Raw genomic sequence first — 21,632 nt, 5'->3', positions numbered from 1 at the left:
AACACTGGTGAACAGCAATGTCTGCTAATTACTAGTAGGACTAGCCTGGTCATGTCCTATGGAGTTTGACTTTACAAGACCTCTTACAGAAGTTGTGTCAAGTTAAGAAACTGTAAGGTGATGATTTGTTATATAGAAAATAGCCCTCAACCTTGGCACTGAGCCTGAGTGCTCCTGAAGGAAGCCGACCCTGCTCTCAGAGCCGACCCTGCAAGGTCCCTCATCACCCACCAAGAGCTTGCATGTCCCCCCGGCGCTGGCTGGAAGCCTGGAGGTCATTTTCTGTAGCTCCTCTGGCAAATCTTAGCCCAGCTGTTAGGGAAGGTTGGGACTAACTAGCCCAGGATGTGACACTGGAAGATGAAAGATTCTGTGGGAGGTCTAAGTGCTGATTGCAAAAGGGGATGACGGGCTTTTAGTTACATGTGTGCTACTCTGATGCTCAGGAGAATTCTGGCTGCCACCCTTAAGGTCTGCAGTTCAAGGAAAGCCTTTCCTCTGAGTTCATTCACTGAGTGGCAGGAGCAGTTCACACCAGTAGAGACAAGGTACCCAAGTAACCATTATAACAACGCAAACAAATCTATCAGGAAACAGGCTGGAAGAGGCAAAGGAATGGTTTTAGTGTTTTATTATGAATTAGTTGTTTTAAAGTTCCATATTGCATTTTCAATATAAGGCAACACTGCACAGCTTCAGGTTTCAACACAAAGGATGAAAAACACTGTTTCTAACTTCCTTCCTAATTCTCAGCATGGTTGAACACTTGACAGAAGGTGAAGTCAATTCATTTAGCTCTTCCTTGATGGCCCCTTTATTGTTTCAAGTCCTCCAGTAGAAGATCTGTCGTCTGATCTTTTGATTGGGTAAGACTGCCGATTCTCTGCTATTCCGATGTACTTTCTTCGTTCCAGATGACTGATAGTGCAATTTTGTTGCATTGGTGAGGGGCCTATACCCACATATTTAGAGCAGAGCACCACGTGGTGGCCATCAGGGTCACGATGCTCCGGAGTTAAAGAAACATCTGATTTGTGGTATCTGAGACTAGGATGCGCCTCTATTCATTGATCTCCTCTTCATCGTCTTCAAAAGCTTCCTCGCCATCATTGGCCGTGGCTTCTTGATACTGCTGGTATTCCGACACCAGGTCGTTCATGTTGCTCTCGGCCTCGGTGAACTCCATCTCATCCATGCCCTCGCCCGTGAACCAGTGCAGGAAGGCCTTACGCCGGAACATGGCAGAAAACTGCTCCGAGATGCGCTTGAACAGCTCCTGGATGGCCGTGCTGTTGCCGATGAAGGTGGAGGCCATCTTGAGGCCGCGCGGCGGGATGTCGCACACGGCCACCTTGACGTTGTTGGGGATCCACTCGACGAAGTAGCTGCTGTTCTTGTTCTGGATGGCCAGCATCTGCTCGTCCACCTCCTTCATGGACATGGGGCCCCGGAAGACAGTGGCCACGGTCAGGTAGCGGCCGTGGCGCGGGTCGCACGCCGCCATCATGTTCTTGGCGTCGAACATCTGCTGCGTCAGTTCCGGCACGGTGAGCGCGCGGTACTGCTGGCTGCCTCGGGCCGTGAGCGGCGCGAAGCCCGGCATGAAGAAGTGCAGGCGCGGGAAGGGCACCATGTTCACGGCCAGCTTGCGCAGGTCGGCGTTGAGCTGGCCCGGGAAGCGCAGAGAGGTGGTGACGCCGCTCATGGTGGCCGACACCAGGTGATTGAGGTCGCCGTAGGTGGGCGTGGTCAGCTTGAGCGTGCGGAAGCAGATGTCGTACAGGGCCTCGTTGTCGATGCAGTACGTTTCGTCGGTGTTCTCCACCAGCTGGTGCACCGACAGCGTGGCGTTGTAGGGCTCCACCACCGTGTCCGACACCTTGGGCGACGGCATGACGCTGAAGGTGTTCATGATCCTGTCGGGGTACTCCTCGCGGATCTTGCTGATGAGCAGTGTGCCCATGCCTGAGCCCGTGCCCCCGCCCAGCGAGTGCGTGAGCTGGAAGCCCTGCAGGCAGTCGCAGTGCTCACACTCCTTCCTCACCACGTCGAGCACGGAATCCACCAGCTCGGCCCCTTCCGTGTAGTGCCCCTTCGCCCAGTTGTTGCCTGCGCCTGTTTGTCCTGGGACAAAGCACAAGAGAGTGGCACACAATTTCAGTAGGTCGGCACAGGGGCAGGGGGAAGAGGAAGCTCCCTTTTATTCATACTTTTAAGACGATGATGAAAAAACACATTTTTCAGCTCCAAACTCAATTCTATGGAAAGTAGCACTGGAAACAACCTGAGTTGGCTCATTCTTCTGTTTCTGGGAGAAATCAAAAGGCTTTGCCACCAGGACTTACCAAATGTTGCCTCTTTTACTGAGAGGCACTTGTCTTAATCCAGTAGACTTGGAAAGAGTTGGGAAAATGTAAATATTAATTCCAGTACAACTCTGCCAATATGATTTTTTAATTAAGTATGTTTTTACTGGAAAGAGTTTTTAGGTTGAAGCTTAGCTTATTCAGGTTATAGAAAATGTAAGATATATACTCTAATTGGCAAAGACAGCCCTAATTATCAGAGCAATCCTCCAAACTGTACTTTCTTTAAAAAAAAAAAAAAGATTTTATTTATTTATTTGACAGAGAGAGAGCACAAGCAGGGGGAGGAGCCGAGGGAGAAGCAGACTCCCCGCTGAGCAGGGAGCCCAAGGAGGGGCTCGATCCCTGAATCCAGGGACGTGACCCTAGTGCCAGGCAGACTCTTCACCAACTGAGCCACCCAGCTGCCCCTGGACTTATTTTCTGTCAGAATAACATGACTTTTTCAATCCAAATCAATACAGTAATACACATTCCAAGGAAAAACCACTTAGAACTAAATTCTAGAGCACACTGTAGGGTAAATTATGAAATGCAGTAAAGTCAATGCTCAGTGCTGACCTCCACAAGCTCACGATGAACATGGTCCCCTTCCCCCACCTCCATGCCTGGCTGTGCCCCTCTGATGGCGAGAGATAATATATCTATTTAGTAATAAACTATAAAACAAGGCACTGCTGTTGCTCATGATTTTAACCGGTAGAAGGCAATGTAATATATAGCCAAAATTGTAAGTTATTTAAGAAGCGAGGAAGATTATTAAAAGGCATTGTGTTTATTTAGTAAATCGGTATATATCAAATCTAGTTCTAAAAAGAATGTATAATTAAAGAACAAATTCATTAGCATCCCTATCAAATTTCCCTATGTATCGGATGAAAAGGACCCGGACGCACCATAGGAGCTGGGCAAGTGACCTGCATGTGTCAAGTGGACCAAAAAAACGAGAGGAAGCAGAGATGCCAGGGTTGTTTGCCCTTCTGCTCAGAGCTAAGACAGTGCTGGAATCCTACTGTATGGACCTCTCTCCACTTATTCCAAAGATGTTCGCTTGATTTTTGTCTACTTAACTGGTGGCAAAAATCCACAACCACCATCCAGCGACCAGCTTTTCTGCTCTGGGCAGGCAGTTCCATGGCTAACACGGGGCACACCAGTGGGAAGCTGAGCTGGAGACGGTGACAAAGCTCTGGCTGCCTCCCGACAGTGGCCCAGTGCTACACCAGGTAAGACAAGCAGATTCCAGGCCCTCGTGCGCTTCGGGCTGGGGCCCTCTTACTGAGCTCTGCTGCTGCCCCCCACCCCCGATTCTGCCGTGTACTGTGGGTGTGGCCTTACACAAGGGCCTACTTTTGGAGGAATGTGTCTCAACTCAAATATCCTTGACTCTTCCACAGCATTTATCAGTGTCAAACACTGTGGGTGTTAAGTGGAAATCTGTAAAACAAGAAAAACAGCCAAAATCCTGTGGCTCTTCAGTAAGTTTAAAATGTATTCGCTACTAGTGACTTGTATCACATACAAAGAAAGGGATACCCTCCTTAAATACTTAAAGAAGTCCTACAAATGAGTAAGGAAAACTAACTTTTAGGAAAATGGGCAAAGGATATAAACCGTTCACAGGGAAGGAAATTCAAATAACTTAAATATTTGATGCATTCCTTATAAGAGAAATGTACACTAGAACAAGGAGATTCCATTTCTACCCTGCGAAACTGACAGAAATCAAAAAGCTGGCAAACCCTGTTGGCCAGAATTGGGGCTGCGGGGGAGGCATAACAAGGACCAGGCTCTATGGAGAACAGTTCAGCATATCTATCAAAGTTAGTCCTCTTAGGCTCTGCAATTTTACTTCTATAAATTTGCTTAGACAGGTATATGTACACATGTGGGAAATGACGTAGACAAACGTGCTGAGCAGTTTGTAATAATAGTAAAGAGAAAAGGAAAACAACCTAAAATATCTTTTAACAGGGGACTGGTTAAATCAGTGATGGTTTCAATGCAAACGAACACACGAGCAGCCATTCCACTAGTTACCCCAGTGAATAAAATCTCAGGGTCATCTGTACAAGGGATGAGGAAGTTCCACTTTTTTTTTTAAAGATTTTATTTATCTGACAGAGACACAGCGAGAGAGGGAACACAAGCAGGGGGAGAGGGAGAGGGAGAGGGAGAAGCAGGCTTCCCGCGGAGCAGGGAGCCCAATGCGGGGCTCGATCCCAGGACCCTGGATCATGACCTGAGCCGAAGGCAGACGCCCAACGACTGAGCCATCCAGGCGCCCGAGGAGGTTCCATTTCTATACTACATACTTGTGTGTTTGAAGAAAACATGTGCAGTTTTAACTTTATGATGAAAACAGTAAACACATTTAAATATTCAATAGTGACACGTCCAGGAGGGCAGAACTGCCCATTGGAATGATACACAGCTGCCCCCGCTCAGCTGTCTTAGCCCCACCTCGCGAGGGAGCTCAGCCTCTCACTCCTGTTGTCTTTGTCCCATCTGCTCAAAGTCCCCAAGATGATGGGCATGGCAGCACTGCGGCTTCACGAGGGGCCCAGGCTGGGCACAAGCAAGCTCCTCCAAGCTTGCAGCTCCCCCTCACAAGCACCCCCCGAGGGCACCGGCCACTTAGCCCTCTCTGGTGGCCATTTCCTTGTCTGGGAGGTGACTGCGTTCTCTCTTACAAACAGAGATTCTCTTTTCTCTGGCCCAGCTGACTCAAAAATGGCCATTGTTCTTCCTATGCCCCCCACTAACTCCTGTCCACCCCTCCCCACCCAACCCAGCAGGCAGTGGCCTGGCCAGATGCACCAGAGGCAGGGAGAGGAACAAGGGCTGGGCTAGCCTTGCTCGAGGAGCTCAGTGTAGGACTAGCACACCTTCACAAAGGAAAGAATGCGAGTGCAATTGTCAAAAAGAGGCTAAGAAATGATTTCATTAAAACAGAGTAGAGGGGCACCTGGGTGGCTCAGTCAGTTAAGCGTCTGCCTTCGGCTCAGGTCATGATCCCGGGGTCCTGGGATCGAGCCCCGCATCGGGCTCCCTGCTCATCGGGAAGCCTGCTTCTGCCTCTCTCCCTGCTCTCTCTCTCTCAAAAAAATAAATAAAATCTTTTTAAAAAAATGTTATAAAACAGGGGCGCCTGGGTGGCTCAGTCGTTGGGTGTCTGCCTTCGGCTCAGGTCGTGATCTCAGGGTCCTGGGATCGAGCCCCGCATTGGGCTGGCTGCTTGGCGGGAGGCCTGCTTCTCCCTCTCCCACTCCCCCTGCTTGTGTTCCCTCTCTCGCTGTGTTCTCTCTCTGTCAAATAAATAAATAAAATCTTTAAAACAAAATGTTATAAAACAGAGTAGAAGCCAGCAACTGACAACAAGAAGGTAGCTTCAGGCGGGCATGTAACCGGAGGAAGTCAAGCTCGCTGAACTTGACCCTTCCCCAGCTCACACCGCGCACTCAGCTTCCTCAGTATTTACAGCATGATTAGCCACGAGGTTTTCTCTGCTCTTGACAAAAGAAGAAGCAAGTGACTTCTGAAAATATTTTGCCACCGTCTCCTAGCAACAGATGTTCCCAGTTAAATATTTGGGGGTCATGAGTTGAACATGTTCTGTAATGAGATGTTGGGACATTAATCAGCGGCTCAGGACCTTAGAACACAAGGCTGCAATCTCTAAGCTTTGGCCTGCGGATTGCAACAGGTCCCCAGGGTCTTCTCAGAGTCCATCCTCTGGTTTACTTGCTCTTGCTCACATCGAGTAAGGGATTAAGTGCTCCCTGACCCCCTCTAGCCCTAAATCGGGAGGGGAAAGTTACATGTGCAGAAAGAGGCTTTCTGGTGTTCCATTTTCTCCCACAAAACTCTCTCCCACTGTCTCTGGGCACGAATGCTATACAACCAACAATTCAACCAGCAATTTGTTAAGAAAGTTTTTTTTAAGTACATTCATGTACAAAACTTAAACGCAGATAACTTTCACTTTTAAAATGATACATTACTTCAAGTCAGTGTTTTTTTAAAAACCACTTCAAACCACACCTAGAGATGGAATGATACTGGTGTATGTAATTGACCAACTCTGAGACAGGGAGCTCTGAAGCTACAGGGGGCTGAACCACCTCCTAGGCAATTCTGCCTCTTTTGTTAAATAGAGGATGACTTAAAAATAACTGTTTCCTCAAACAATATACTGTGTTTCTACACTCTGGACACCTTTCAACAAGGTGAAAGCATAACAAGCATGCTATTTTAACAAAATAAGCAGATTCATTTAAACAATTCACAGTTCTTAATTAAGAGTAGTGTCAGCTTTGAATTAAAAAAAATTTTTTTTTGTAAATAGGCTCCACGCCCAACGTGGGGCTTGAACTCACAACTCTGAGATCAAGAGTTGCATGTTCTACCGACTGCACCAGCCAGGTGCCTCAGTGTTGGCTTTAAATATTACTATTAAAGCTATTTTACATCAGTACAATCTGCTCAAAATATTCTGAATCAAAAATAGGGATGCATGTTCTAACAAAGAAGCAAAGATACAAGAAGCAATCCTAGAGGCAGTTTAAAAGCCAGATGTCGTGGGGCGTCTGGGTGGCTCAGTCGTTAGGCGTCTGCCTTCGGCTCAGGTCATGATCCCAGGGTCCTGGGATCGAGCCCCGCATCGGGCTCCTTGCTCTGCAGGGAAGCCTGCTTCTCCCTCTCCCACTCCCCCTGCTTGTGTTCCCTCTCTCACGCTGTCTCTCTCTGTTAAATAAATAAATAAATAAAATCTTTAAAAAAAAATAAAAATAAAAGCCAGATGTCGTTTCTAACATTCTTGAAAGTTTACAAGGGCCGTGGATTAGATAATTAAACGGTCACCATAGGTCTGTGTGAATTTGTTCTTAATCTTTTTTGTCCCACTTACTGATAGCTAGAAAGATGAGTCCGGACCTTTCTTAGGCTTTCTCAGTTTTCAGTTCAAATACATTAAACCAAAGGAAACTTCCACCATCACTGAAGCGGCTGCCATGAGAAACCAGCTTAGCACAACTTCAATAGTTTGATCCAATTTCATAAAGCCTCTTTTTTTATGTATATTTTTTGTTTCATAAAGACTCTTTTTTTTTAAGATTTTATTTATTTATTTGACAGAGAGAGACACAGTGAGAACAGGAACACAAGCAGGGGGAGTGGGAGAGGGAGAAGCAGGCTCCCCGCAGAGCAGGGAGCCCGATTCGGGGCTCGATCCCAGGACCCTGGGATCATGACCTGAGCCAAAGGCAGATGCTTAATGACTGAGCCACCCAGGTATCCCCAATAAAGACTCTTTTAAAAAGCTGCACAGGAGTGGTGGCTGAGGGGAGGCCTGACCCTGAGCAGACACCTGGGCTGGGTGAGAGACAAGTGAGGCGGGGAAGGCACATGGCCTCCAGGGTCTGATCAGAAACCCTTCCCCAGCAAGTGCATCAACAAGAGCCATCGCCTTATCCATGCCGACATTTCTCAGGACAGACTTCACCGCATGAAAAAGGCTGTGAAACAGACTTCATATCTACCTACCTACCACCCATTGTAAGAAATAAAACATAACAAAGTTCCATGAAGCCCAAGGTAACAAGAATGAGTTTGAACATCTTAAATAATGTACAATTCGATAATATTTTTCTATTTTCTCTCAGGAAGCAATAAGGGGCGTGTGTGTATGTGTGTGTGTGTTTCAGCTAACTGCCCCTCCCCATCAGAAGAGGGTTCACTGAGTTGTATTTTAATGCTGGGTCTTCAGGTTTCTCTATGTGTGAGTCCTGTTTATGGGAGTGCAAGTTTCTCTTTTTCTTATACGGACAATTTCTACAGTTTATACAGACTTGCCGAGTTCAGAGTTCTTTTCCCATTTCCTCGAAAGTATTTCTTAAAGCATTGTTGATTATATTGCTCAGAGTCCCTCAGTTGATACATTTTTTTAAAAGTTTAATTTCAGGCAAAAGGAGAGCAAAAACTGCTGTGGTCTCAAACACTGCTGGTGGTATTAATCCCACTAAAAGACTAAAGCAAAATGTATAATGGACCTAAATATGTTCACAGGCTCTGACCCGGTAATTTTACTTTTGAGGATCTATTCTGTGATCAGAGTTAGAAACACAGACCAATTTATGTGAACCAAGATGGGAACATCTAGATTCTATATTACTATATTCTTTTTTTTTATTTATTTTTTTAAAAGATTTTATTTATTTATTCATGAGAGACGGAGAGAGGGAGAGAGAGAGAGGCAGAGGGAGAAGCAGGCTCCCAAGGAGCAGGGAGCCCGATGTGGGACTCGATCCCAGGACTCCAGGATCATGACCTGAGCCGAAGGCAGACACTTAACCATCTGAGCCACCCAGGCACCCCTATATTCTTTTTTTTTTTTAATTAAGTAAGCTCTACACCCTAAGATCAAAAACCACATGCTCCACCGAATGAGCCAGCCAGGCGCCCCCATATATTTTTTCTTAGAGCAAAATCTGGTAAGAAATGACTGCCTGATTATTGGCCACTATGAAATAAATAATTACAGATTATGCTATGTATTAAAACTTACAGATTTTAGAAACTATATATTAACATGAAATATGACTTAAACATAATATTCAGTGGGACAGAAGATCTGATGGTGTTCACAGATAATGAAAATCAGCAAACAGAAAGAAAAGGTAGAAATATACCTCAATGCCAATGATGATTATGTGATGATCATATAGAATAATTCTTTTACTCTAGTTCTTAATTTTTAATAATACAGTTCTATATTAGCTTTTGTTGAAAAAAGCAAAGATCAAAATAAATAAATACAAATAATGTAGAATGAAGGGGGATCTCCCTTTTTCAGAGTGGTATATGCCCGGGGCTCCTGGGTGGCTCAGTCGGTTAAGCATCTGCCTTCGGCTCGGGTCATGATCCCAGGGTCCTGGGATCGAGCCCCGCATCGGGCTACCTGCTCCACGGGAAGCCTGCTTCTCCCTCTCCCACTCCCCCTGCTTGTGTTCCCTCTCTCGCTGTGTCTCTCTCTGTCAAATAAATAAATAAAATCTTCAAAAAAAAAAGTGGTATATTGCCTTTTATGATGATGACTACTGTGTCCTGGGCTTCCTTTTTTGAATGTAGTTGCTAGAAACCCAGAGCTTAAATTATCAGCTGCAATTGAATTAACTCTCCAGTTCACCCTGTGTTTTAAACGGCCATGTTTTATGGCTGTCTTTACTATATGTTGTCTTATATCCTTCCTCGAAACAGGAAAGCCATGTATTTTACATAAATAAAGCTTTACCAGATGTTTATATATTCAAACTCACAGGGCGCCTGGGTGGCTCCGTCGGTGAAGCGTCTGCCTTCGGCTCAGGTCCTGATCTTGGGTCCTTGGGATGGAGCCCTGCATGGGGCTCCCTGCTCAGCGGGGAGCCTGCTTCTCCCTCTCCCTCTGCCTCTCCCCACCCACCCTGCTCAGGCTCACTCCCTCTCAAACAAATAAATAAAATCTTAGAACAAAACAAAACAAAACCTCACAAACTCATGTATTCGCTTCTAAAGTGCATATGTCCGTGGAAGGGCTCTTACGAGGTCAGTCACCGGAGCAGCCTTCTGGGAGGGAACAAAGCGGAGAGGGGAGGGAGGGGCCGGCTTCCCGCTGTACACGCCTTCTGCACGTCTGAATTTCCTACCATGCACTGCCCATCAAAAATCAAGGACAGTTGACCCTTGAACTACATGGGCTTAAACTGCGTGGGTCCACTTACGCACAGAATTTTGATAAATAAGTACAGTACTGTAAATGTATTTTCTCTTCCTTATGATTTTCTTTTTTTTTAAGATTTTATTTATTTATTTGACAGAGAGAGACACAGCGAGAGAGGGAACACAAACAGGGGGAGTGGGAGAGGGAGAAGCAGACTCCCCACTGAGCAGGGAGCCCGATGCGGGGCTCGATCCCAGGACCCTGGGACCATGACCTGGACTGAAGGCAGACGCTTAATGACTGAGCCACCCAGGCGCCCCTCCTTATGATTTTCTTAGTAACATTTTCTTTTCTCTAGCTGACTTGATTGTAAGAACACAGAATACATAGAACATACAAAATAGGTGTTAATCGACTGTTTATGTTGTGGGTAAGACTTCCAATCAACGGTAGGCTATTAGTAGTTAAGTCTTCGGGGAGTCAAAAACTGTAAGTAAATTTTGGACTGTGCAGGGGGTCAGCACCCCTAAACCCATGTGTTGTTCAAGGGTCAACTGTATACTTTTCTTAATGATCAAATCTATTTTTTGGTAAAGTTTACTGAGACTGGGGTAGATTCAGCCAACTGTAATTCAGGTTCAAGAAACCTTAGCTACCTCTCAGATTCTTACCAAAAATCAATTAAACCTTCAAAGGAAAGGCGCCTGGGTGGCTCAGATGGTTAAGCGTCTGCCTTTGGCTCAGGTCATGATCCCGGGGCCCTGGGATCAAGTCCAGCATCGAATTCCTGCTCGGCGGCGAGCCAGCTTCTCCCTCTTCCTCTGCTGCTTCCCCTGCTTGTGCTCCTTCCTTCTCTCTCTCAAGTAAATAATTAAAATCTTAAAAACAAAACAAAACAAAAACAAAAACCTCCAAGGGAAGAAACTGAGCAGAATTCTATGTGGAAGTATATTTCTGTGCACGTTGGGGAGACAGGCCGTTGCTTCCCTCAGATTCTTACAGAGGCCTGGATGCTTGAGGGCCCTTCATTCCTCAGACCTTCAAGCTGAAGGAGCCCCGGGAAGGGAACTGATAACACCAGAGGTAGCAGAGCTGAAATTAGCGGCCAAGTCTCCCTTCTCCCCATTCACTGATCTCTCTTTTTGGTGACCCAAACTCAGTAACCCAGTGAGGTGGTGCAGGCAAGAAGGGTCTACAGCTGCTAAGGATCTATACCCGCTTAGGGGCGCCTGGGTGGCTCAGTAGTTCAGCGTCTGCCTTCAACTCAGGTCGTGATCCCAGGGTCCTGGGATTGAGGCCCGCATCGGGCTCCCTGCTCCACGGAGGCCTGCTTCTCCTTCCCCCGCTCCCCCTGCTTGGGTTCCCTCTCTCGCTGTGTCTCTCTCTGTCAAATAAAATCTTACAAAAAAAAAAAAAAAAGAAGAATCTATACCCACTGAGTAAGAGAAAGAGCAAGGTGGCATTGATCTGTGTCAACATCAGTGCCACAGGGGAGTTGTCCTTTTTTCCTTCTGGGCATACAGAATATGAATAGTCACCCAGTCAAGTCTCCACCACAGGAGCTGAGGGAGCAGTCTGCTGAACTGACAGAGACTGACACCAGCCGGTAGTAAGGGCAAGGGGGCGGGAGGGGCGGGCAAAGGGGTTCAGCTCTTCTAGAGACCAGTATCCAATGTCCATAATGCATGTGCGAACATTTCTTCAGGACAAATTCCTTGAACTGAAACTGCTGAATCAAAATTCCAGATTTGCTGAATCCATTAAGCTGTTCTCTGACAATGCTTACAACTCAGTCTCCCAAGCAAGCTCACCAGTGCTAGCTGTTGGTTTTTAAAGTACCCTGTCTGTTGGAAGAAAAATGTCTTGTTTTAATGTCTCCTCCTCATTCCCAATTACTAGTAAATTTTGTCCCTAGGTATTTATAACTTTCATTGCTATTGTGAGTAGGATACTTTCCCATTATATTTTATAATTGATTATTACTTTTAAGATCAATTTGTCTCAGTTTGCCTGGGACTTTACCAGTTTCAACACTGAGCAGGTAGTGTCCTGAGAAACCCCCCAGTCCCAGGCAAATCAGGACAGTTGGTCACCCCATAGCAATAACGTCTGAGTCTTTATTGTGTATCTGACTGCCTTATTGAGGTCTTATAAGTGCCAATCACTGGTCATTGGACAGGCTATCTGGAAAATCCAAGAGAATCATTCCACCTTCAAATAACAATTTTGTCTTTTCCTTTAAATGATCTGTATCTCTTTTCTTTCTCTGGTCTTCGTGCACTGGCTAGAACCTTCAAAACATGGAATAGTAGAGACAATGGACATCTCTTTCTCATACGTGACTTTGCTTTGGAATACTTCTGATGTTTCACCAGTGAGTGTGACGTTGCTATGGATTTCATAGATAATTCTTAAAACAGAGGAAGTATCTTTTCTACTTCCAGCTTGCATATAGGGTTTTTGTCCTCTACAAGTCAGGAACACATACTGAATTTTATCAAATATTTTGGGGCACCTATTAAGATGTTGTCTCTCTTAATCTATTAGCTGACTTCTCTCTCTCTCTTTTTTAAGATTTTATTTATTTATTTATTTATTTATTTATTTATTTATTTATTTGTCAGAAAGAGAGAGAGAGTACAAGCAGGGGGAGCGGCAGGGAGAGGGAGAAGCAGGTTCCTTGCTGAGCAAAGAGTCCAACGCCGGCCTCGATCCCAGGACCCCGGGATCATGACCTGAGCCAAAGGCAGACACCCAACCGACTGAGCCACCCAGGTGCCCCTATTAGCTGACTTCTCAAAGTTGAACCATCTTTGCATTCTTAGGATGTTGCTAATATTTATAAAGCACTTACTGTGTAGGAGATACTCTAGATACATAGGGTTTAAATAGCAGAGGGTTATCTGTTACTCTCAATGAAATCATCTCCACATGGTGCCTTTTGAGGAAGGGGTTGGAAAGCAGATCTCTGATTTAATTTCTATACCACAGTAACTTTAAGCCATGAATCGGCCTTAAGAGCCTCTCATTTCCTTGTAAGACAGTTTACCTTTTATGGGCATGGAAATTGTGCTTGTTGTTGATTGAGGTACTTTTGTTGATAAGTAACATTTTTCTCTCTAGGCATATTTCTTACTCAATTACATTAGTAATTTCTGAGAAAGAATATAAGTGAAGGTGTGGTATCTAACATTAAAATACGATTGTCAAATGGAACACCTTCAAATCTGCCACATATCCTGTAGACTCTACCTTGGCTCCTAAGGTAGAAGTGGTTATGAATGGCCATGGGTTTGTGTAGTGCCTTTCTGTTTTCTCTTTTCATTCCCCTTATTTAGTGGAGTATCTTTATTAAGGCTTTGAGCACTACTCTCCAATAGAACTTGCTGCAATGAAGGAACTGTTCCATATGTCCAATATGGTGCCGCTCGCCACATTTAATTATTGAGCCCCTGAAATGCAGCTAGTACAACTGAGGAAGTGAATTGATTTTATGTAATTTCTATTAACTTTAAATAGCCACATGTGGCTAGTGGCTACCACATTGGGCAGCAGAGTCCAGAAGAGGCTTTGCTTGGGGCCAATTATGGCCCAACCCTTGAACAAGTTATTATCAGAAACTTTGCCTGTCCTGTTGGTTGTGTAAGTTGTCAGAGTGATGGGGAGGGGGCCGATACCCAGAGGATTCATAAACTTTGTGAACGTTCATCTTGCTGAGTTCCCTTTATAACAGGTCACTGCCTGACTCTACTACAGAGTCATCAGTTCATGTACCAGTAAAATCTTTCAGGATTCTGTCTCTTCTTGCATGTTTTGAATATTCCTTCTTTGAGTATTTTGGCAAGTAACCTTGACTCTAAAAACCATGGCTACAGGGTGATGGAGGCTGGTAGTACTAATGGTGCTGCTTCATTTAACATTACATAATTTTCTTTGGGAGTGTGCAGATGGACAGGTGCTTTATCATGTCTTAGGTGGAAGAAGGGAGGGAAGGATTTGCCCAGTTCTAACAAAACAAAATTCACATAGTGCCAGCCTTTGGGAAAAAGGCAAAATAACTTTCTATAGGTAATGAAAGAGAAATATAAACACACTGCAATTAAAAGATGAGCCACATAGGAACCAAAACAAATGATTATCATATTAATGATAATTTATAAGGGCAAGAAAGAAGTTAATGTCTAAAAAATTTGTTAAACCAAGAACTATCAATACAAGCATTTCATTTAGAGAGACAGAGATTACTTTCCTAAAGAAAAGTCAAGAACTAAAAGTGGCAGCACCCTGTCATGACACTGGAGACTGCTAATTTCCATCCTAAGCTTTTACCTTTTAATCTTGCACATCAAATAGTTTGATGTGTGAAAAAAAAAAAAACAGAAAGAGGCAGAAGGAAGCAGGAGAGATGGAACCCACCGAAGATGAAGTTGTCCGGCCGAAAGAGGTGCCCGAAAGGCCCAGACCGCACACTGTCCATGGTGCCCGGCTCCAAGTCCACCAGGGCAGCCCTGGGCACGTATTTCTGAGCTGGAAGAGAACAAAGCCCACCCCCAAGCGTCACTTTCTGGTCGCCAGAGTCATGGACTGTCCCATAGCGAGTCCCCCCAGCACAGCTGCCTGGATGGGTAGGAAGCAGGGTTTCTTCAGAAACAGGCCTGGCTTTCTTAGGACCCCAGAACCTCAGCCCTGGGAGAGGCCTGGGGGAAGCACAGTTCCAGCTGAAGTTTTCCGATGAGGAAACCAGCTCAAGCATGAATGGGCAGAGGAAGCGCCAGGAACAAGCAGGATGAGAAATCAGGTCTCCTGACTTCCTGCCTTCTGTATTTTCCACTTCACCCTGACACCTCTTTCCTGTTGGGAAGTTTTACTTCTTTAGCTCCACGGAAATAAACTGTATCTGTTGCAGCTAATTGCTGTGTTGCTCTACATTCTTTCCACTTTTTGGCACTTGCCTCATGCACACGCATACATGAATCCAAGCTATAGCCTGAGCACCTCGTTAAGGGTACGATCCCATGGGCTGTTTCTGGGCTCCAGGCTGTTTCCTAGGGCCCCAGAGGGGGGTGGCCAGGATCCACTCTCATTTATGAACCAGTGATGCTGTGTAGCCCTTTTGTTAGCAAGCACATTCTCATGCCTCGCGGGCAGGAACTTGTTCCCCAGTGAGGATGGGGTTAATAGGATTGCACACAGGATCTGCCCTACAACTCCTGTCCGTCTACACACACACAGCCAGACTGAGCAAAGGAAGTTCACAAGCTGGACCTAAAGGTTAACAGGAGGTGCAATGTATAACTGGAATTTTCTTTAGTGCTATCTAGAAATTTCATATTCTATGCCCTGCTTGTCCAGACTTTTTCTTCTAGCTGCTGAATGAATAAAACCCAGTGATTGGGAATAAAACCCAATGAATAAAACCCAGTATCCCGCTCTTCACAACTCTTGTGTGGACAAACAGCAAGTGACTCCAAAAACCAGATTAATTCTTTCTGGGGATATATGTCATGCATGTGGAAGGGTAGCATCTGTCATTTTCTGGGTGTTCTTTCAAAGTCTTAGTTTTTTGTTGTTTTGTGAAGGGCACCTATCACTTTTATAATAAAAACTGTAACAAATAATGTATACACGTAGCCACAATATATATGTAGGTATGCAGGGCAGAGGTGATATTATTCCCAAACCTGGATAAACCACAGCTTGGAATTTGTACTGAACTCCACCAATTATCCAGAATTGTCTGTAGTTTCAGCTTCCAGGGAGCATAGAGTGCTTTTGGAGGTCGGTAAAAAGTCAGAAAAGTCATTTAACTGGGTGTTTTTCAAATTTTTAGCCAAGAATCTCCATTACGAGATCCATTTTAAACTGAAAAACAAAACAAAAGAAAAAGTCGGACGTGACCCAGTAAGGGATTTCACAACACTAACGGGTTGTCTAGTTCAAGAGTTCAGACCCCGTGATAGGCCAAATTCGGCTGTTTGAAAGAAACTGACGGCGGATTTCCCGCCCCAGGGGAAGCGAGGAAGGAGTCGGGCATCCTGCTATATCCCGGGAAAATTTCCGAGGGCAAACTACCCTAGCGCAAGGGCGGCATCCTGAGCGCCAACCTTGGATCGGTCGGAGAAGACCCGGGAAGGCCGGGGTCCCGGAGGAGGAAGGCCGGGGTCCCAGAGGGGTAAGACCGGGTCCGGGAGAGGGATGGCCGGGGTTCATTTGGGGGTGGCCGATGGTCCGGGACGGGATGGCTAGGGCCCCAGATGGCGGTGGCCAGGATCTGAGGAGGAGATGGCAGGGTCCGGGCGGGCATGGCCGAGGGTTTGGGAGGGGGACGGCGGGGTCCGACGGGGAAGGGCGGAGTCCCGGCGGCGCCGAGCTACTCACAGGATGACTCATTGTAGTAGACGTTGATTCTCTCCAGTTGCAGCGCCGAGTCACCCACGTAGCCTCCGGCTGGGTCGATACCGTGTTCATCGCTGATCACTTCCCAAAACTTGGGCAGGGCGAGGCGGGGGAACAGACGGTCAGAACCCGAAGCCTAGGGCGCCCTCCCCCGCGGCTCACGCCAGGGCTGGCCCGGCGGGGCGGGGTGCGCTGGGCCCGGCTGCCGAATTCCAGGCGCGCCTGAGCCGCCGGTGGCCGCTCCCAGCTGGGGTGGGGATAGGGGTGAGGGGCAGGGGGTCCCTGGCTGTGACGCCCCCTCCTCGGCCGCGCCACTCCTCGAAGCACTTCCCGAGTGCCGCGCAGGGCAGGGCTGGGCTCCGAGGACCGAGGCGCACCGAGGGTGCGCACCAGGGCGCCCGCACCGAGGGGTCGAGCCCCGACACCCCAGGCCTGCCAGCTGCCCACCCGCAGGGAGCCCAGTGCCCGGCCCACCTTGGTGCCGATCTGGTTCCCGCACTGGCCCGCCTGGATGTGCACGATCTCCCTCATGGCGGGCGCCGGCTCTACGCTCCGGGAACTGGCTCTTCGGACCGCCGCTGCGACTGCGGGCCCCCGGCGCGCTCCCCGGGACTCGACCCTCCGTCTGCTCTCCACCCCCCATCCGGGCTGCCCCGACCAATGGCCGCGGGCCTCGCCCTCCCCGGCCGCGCCCCCTCCGCCCCCGCGGACCGAGCGCCGCCCCCGCTCCCCCCAGCGCCCGCAGAGCCCCCACCCCCGGGCCTCGCCCTCCCGGGCCGCGCCTCCTCCCGTCCAGGCTGGCCTTGGGCCTCCCTCCTCGCCCCCCAGGCCTCCCTCCCCCGCCACCCTGCTGCCGGCGCCCCACCTCGGCTCGCCTCCCCCTGGGCCATCTTCCCCGGGCCGCTTCCACGCGGTGCTGTCCCAGGAGGGAGAACAGAAAGGGGAACTGAGGACCCCCTGCTGGGGAAGTCAGGCCGGGAAATGCGCCTACTGAAGCGGGCTTGGGGGCGGAGATAGGGGGAGACGTTGGAGACTTTAAAAGTGGGGAGGCGGGCGGGAAGGACGCGGCTTCTGCCCCTCCCCGCCCTCATTTTGCCGCCCCCCCTCCCCCGCGTTGCTGACCCTCCCCGGAGGGAGACCGTTCCCGCTGAGCCGTCCTGGGCAGGCGGGGTCCCACCCGGAGCCGCCCGGGGTGGGTTCCGGGGCCGCGCGGGCCTGGCTGGGCCAGGCCGGGGCGCTCTGCAGCTGTGGGTGCGCACGGTCCACCCCCCCGCCGCCGGCTCCCCGCCCGCGCCGCGGGGTCAAACCCAGCGAGGAGACAGGCTTTGGGACACGAAAGTGGAGTGTTCCAGCGTGACTCTGACTCTCGTCCTCCCCCCTGAACCTGGTTCTTATGTCCTTGCTTTCCTGCCTGTCCGTCTCGAAATACAGGTACCGCTCCGAAACGTTTGTAGTGGGGTTTAGTTAGAGTGAATACCTGGCGGCATCTGACCGTGAACACGCGCGCACACACACACACACACACACGCACACCCCCTGCACAGTTGTCTACGCAGCCTCTCCATTGGGAGTCAGCGATGAAAAAGCTCTTCGGCCCCAGGAGGGCGCAGAGGGCTGGATTCTACCTCTGCCGGTTCCCTCACCTTCCCTACTCCTGGGTGCCGGGGACTCCCTTTTGCTGTTCGGAGGGAGGTGTGCCTGTGTGCCTGTTCTTTACGTAAGTGCAGTGCTGGAGGAGTGAGGACGCCAGAGGGAAAGTTTAATCGGACACGTCTCCATCCTCAAGGGGCCGCAGAAAGGCAGGCTGATGCCGAAGATTGAACGCAGCCCTCTCTGGGGACTTGAAGACAACTCTGCGGATGCAAAGCATGGCTCCATATTTCTTTTATAACATGGTGCAGCCCTGACCTCTCTCTGAACTCCAAACCTCACGTTTCCCGGTGTTTGCTGGGCGGTCCCTCCTGGGCACCTGTTCCCTTCACACCCTCTAGCAGGTAACACAGTCTTCACTTTAGGGGCTGGCATCCCGGCCCTCTGGGCTCGGGCCCCTTACCCCTCCCTGCTCAGTTGCCCTCATTCTGCCCCCACCCCCTCTGTTTGCCCCACTCAGCCTGGGCCCCTCTGCGGCCAGCCCTCTACATAGCCATGCTCACCACGGACACCCACACACCTAGAACTCTCTCTGGTTCACTCCTACCGAAGCTTCTAGCTGGGAGGGCTCACTCACTCATGTACTCATGTGGCAGATACTTAATGTATGCCAGGGGTAATCAGAGTTACTTCTGGGCATGAGTTAGGCCCTCAGGGAGCAATAGTCCCTCTTCCTGGCGGTGTTGTGTGGTTGAAAGGAATGACCACTGGGTGGTGAGTCAGGGTCACTTGGATTTCAATTCCGGTTCTGTTTCCAGTTAGCTTTGTGTTCACTCCAATTCTCTGGGCTTCGGTTTATTCATGTGTAAAATGAAAGGATTATCCTAGGGGCTCTGATTCTGTGGCACCTTCGGTTGGAATGTACATCCACCAGAGACTTTTGCATGAGTTTCCCTGTGTGAGCACTTTAGGTGGGGAGACTCTGGAAAGCCCGGACTGCACCCCCTCCCAGGCCAAATGGAAATGCCACACAAAGAGGAAGGGACAATGCTCTGTAATCTGCACCGGTAGTTTCTTTTTAGGTATATGAAAACTTTGGGAAAGTCCTCACGACTGTGTGGTTGGAAAGAGGTAGAGAACTTGAAATATTTTTTTCTTTTGGAGTTTTCCAAATGTTTCTAATTTTAAGGATTAATTTCTTTAAACTGGGTCCCTGGCCCTGGTCCCCTCCCACACCTTCTGCAATGCCAGGAAGCAGGTGAGGGGCCACAGCTTTGCACACGCTCTGTCGTCAAACTTTCAACCTGAGGTGACCCGGCTGTGCTCTTCTGAGTAGCCAGCACCCTTATTTAGGCTGTTTGTGGCCATTGCTCAATTTAATTACTGACTCCAAGTAAACGCTCCCTTTTTCCATCTCCTGGTACTGAGTCTAGTGTAGAGAGCTGGGGGAATGGAGGGCCTCGGGTTCCTGGGAGAGACTTTGCTCAGCTCTGGTCACACAGCCGCTGCGGAATCAAGCCACTAAGTAGCTTAAAGAAAAGTGTCTACTTCAGAAGCTTTGGTGGTTTGCGGAAATAACCACGTTTTCGATGCTAGTCCTTGGGTGGGAATTTGAATCCGAGATATTTGATGGAATAAGAAAGCAGGTGTCGGTGGCTTCAGGAACACCCCCATCACCGGGAATTGACGGCGGAAAGTTGATTTATTAGAATTTCTAATGGACACTCCCTGTTGACCGGCACCCCAGCCTACCATCCACATCACGAGGGCGGGTAACTAAGGTGACTTGGGCTCATTGCCGCACGCTTTTCCACAGAACTTATGGAATCATCACAACTTATGGACTCATCACAACATCACAACAGTTACAGATATTACTGCAGATGAGAAAACGGACACTCAGAGCGGGCATTACCTTGCTGGCAAGTGGGTGACAGGATTCCAGCCCATGGCTAAGGCCCTCACAACGATGGGGCTGGAGCAAAAGGACACCTGTGTCTAAAGATGTACAAGTTACAAATCAAAAACAAAAGTTTTAAAGGGTGCATTCTGTCCTCCTGCCTTTTCCTGTCTGGAAAGTCGGTTCCAGTGTAGGATTCTCAGATGCCTTGGGGATTTGCATCAGGAGTCGGGGAGGGGGGTGCTGGCCTCCAGCCTCCAGCCCCAACTCTCAGCTTGCCCCCGTCTCTCCCCCTCCAACTCCATCCCACACTGGGAAGGGCCTCCTGGGCTCCTGTGGACACCCCAGACCCCCCAGCCCCCCCACAGCTATCCCTGGGACACCACTTTTTGCACGTCAGTGTCACTGTCCACCGTGAGGGGGCCCTGGAAGCAGGTTGGGACGTTCGTGGGGGGCATTCTCCCATCTTGGCTGCTGAAGTAGTGGGGTGGGCACATCTCAGCAGCCGTGCGGGGAGCAGTGCAGCCCAAGGCAGGAACCATATTGTCTGTGGCAACATGTTAGTAATAGGTACATCTAGATAGGCATTCATTTGATTACTGTATTATCCTTTCAACTTTCCTACAGGTTTGTAAACTTCTCAAATGAAGGGATGGTGGCAGGGAAGGACCCGTGCACGAAGGAGCCCAGTGAATGGAGGACACAGATAGCCTGACCACAGTCTCAGTTTCTGTTGGTAAAAAGCTGCCACCAAGAGTATGGTGGTGGCTGTTCGCCCTTCCCCGGGCACAGAGGTGGGATGGATGAGCACAAAGTTCCACGTGGCTGAGAAATAGGGCCTCAAAGAGAGGAAGAGGGCCTCCAGGAAGGGCTTCCAAAGGCTGAAGGACTTTGAAAATAGGGCACCGTCTCTCTCATCCCTTCTGAGTCAAGTGTGAAGAGAGAAGGAAGAGGCGAATCCCCATTCACTCTAGAGCTCTGGGGGGCCCCTGCAATGTTGGCTGGGCAGTTGGGGGCGCAGCTCCTTTGGCTCTAAGCCCACCTCACCAACATTGACTGAACAGCCATGTGGGCGAGGAGCCGTGCTGGTTTGGGAGCCAGGAAGCTGCTGACGCTGCCTCACAAGGGTAGGCGGTTGGGTAAGCCAAACGCCAAAGAACTGAGGACGCTGGGCCCAGCTCTCACACGGACACGTGCGCTCACGCATGCAGCCCCCAGCCCACCCACTTGGAGTTTCCATGATTGGGTTCATCTGGGCAGTAGTGATGGTCAGGTGACATGGTGGCGCACACCCACCCATGGTCCTCCTCCAGCCCCTTTAGTTTTGGGTTGGGAACAAAAATAAAGATCCCGTTTTATAGACCTTTGCTAGACAAGACTGGTTTGGGATGTGTGATTAGAGACTATCTTTGTTTTCATGGAATGGCTTATTCCCTGCAGTGCCACAGGGAGCCTGTCCTGGTCTACATGGGAAATGAATCGGAAAGTTAACTGTGCCTCTTAACCCTGCATCCTGGAGGTTCTAGGTTTAGATAAAATCCATTTCCTCATCAGCCAGAGTAAGAGCAGATGATCTTAAAATTCCCTTGCAGCTCTCATATCCTGTGACTGATCAACACGTCTCCTAACTTAAATCAAAGAAGAGCCAGCTGATCTAAAATGTGACCTCCTTGTCCCATTTCAA

At 48.8% G+C, this 21,632-nt stretch overlaps 1 protein-coding gene and 1 long non-coding RNA gene across 3 annotated transcripts; one reads left to right on the top strand and one right to left on the bottom strand.

Moving 5' to 3' along the window:
* Positions 1-614: 614 nt before the first annotated feature.
* TUBB6 (tubulin beta 6 class V) lies at positions 615-17,116 on the bottom strand. Of its 2 annotated transcripts, XM_028089329.1 has the most exons (4): positions 16,933-17,116; positions 16,441-16,549; positions 14,479-14,589; positions 615-2,124 (listed from the first exon to the last, which is right to left on the bottom strand). In XM_028089329.1, the coding sequence occupies exons 1-4, from the start codon at positions 16,987-16,989 to the stop codon at positions 1,061-1,063; spliced, it is 1,341 nt and encodes a 446-aa protein (XP_027945130.1). In that variant the 5' UTR covers positions 16,990-17,116; the 3' UTR covers positions 615-1,060. The 2 variants fall into 2 exon arrangements, with proteins under 2 accessions (XP_027945130.1, XP_027945131.1); XM_028089330.2 differs by lacking the exons at positions 16,441-16,549; positions 16,933-17,116 and adding an exon at positions 15,744-15,921.
* Positions 16,074-21,324, top strand: LOC148162283 (uncharacterized). The gene is made up of 2 exons (XR_015766992.1): positions 16,074-16,234; positions 20,576-21,324. It is a non-coding gene; the product is annotated as an uncharacterized LOC148162283 (long non-coding RNA).
* The last annotated feature ends 308 nt before the right edge of the window (positions 21,325-21,632 follow it).

This window comes from Eumetopias jubatus, unplaced genomic scaffold, assembly GCF_037043125.1.
Source record: "Eumetopias jubatus isolate StellerSeaLion01/CBP00866 unplaced genomic scaffold, mEumJub1_p1.0 scaffold_16, whole genome shotgun sequence".
NCBI lineage: Eukaryota > Metazoa > Chordata > Mammalia > Carnivora > Otariidae > Eumetopias > Eumetopias jubatus.
This window is presented reverse-complemented; position numbering and strand designations above follow the sequence as displayed.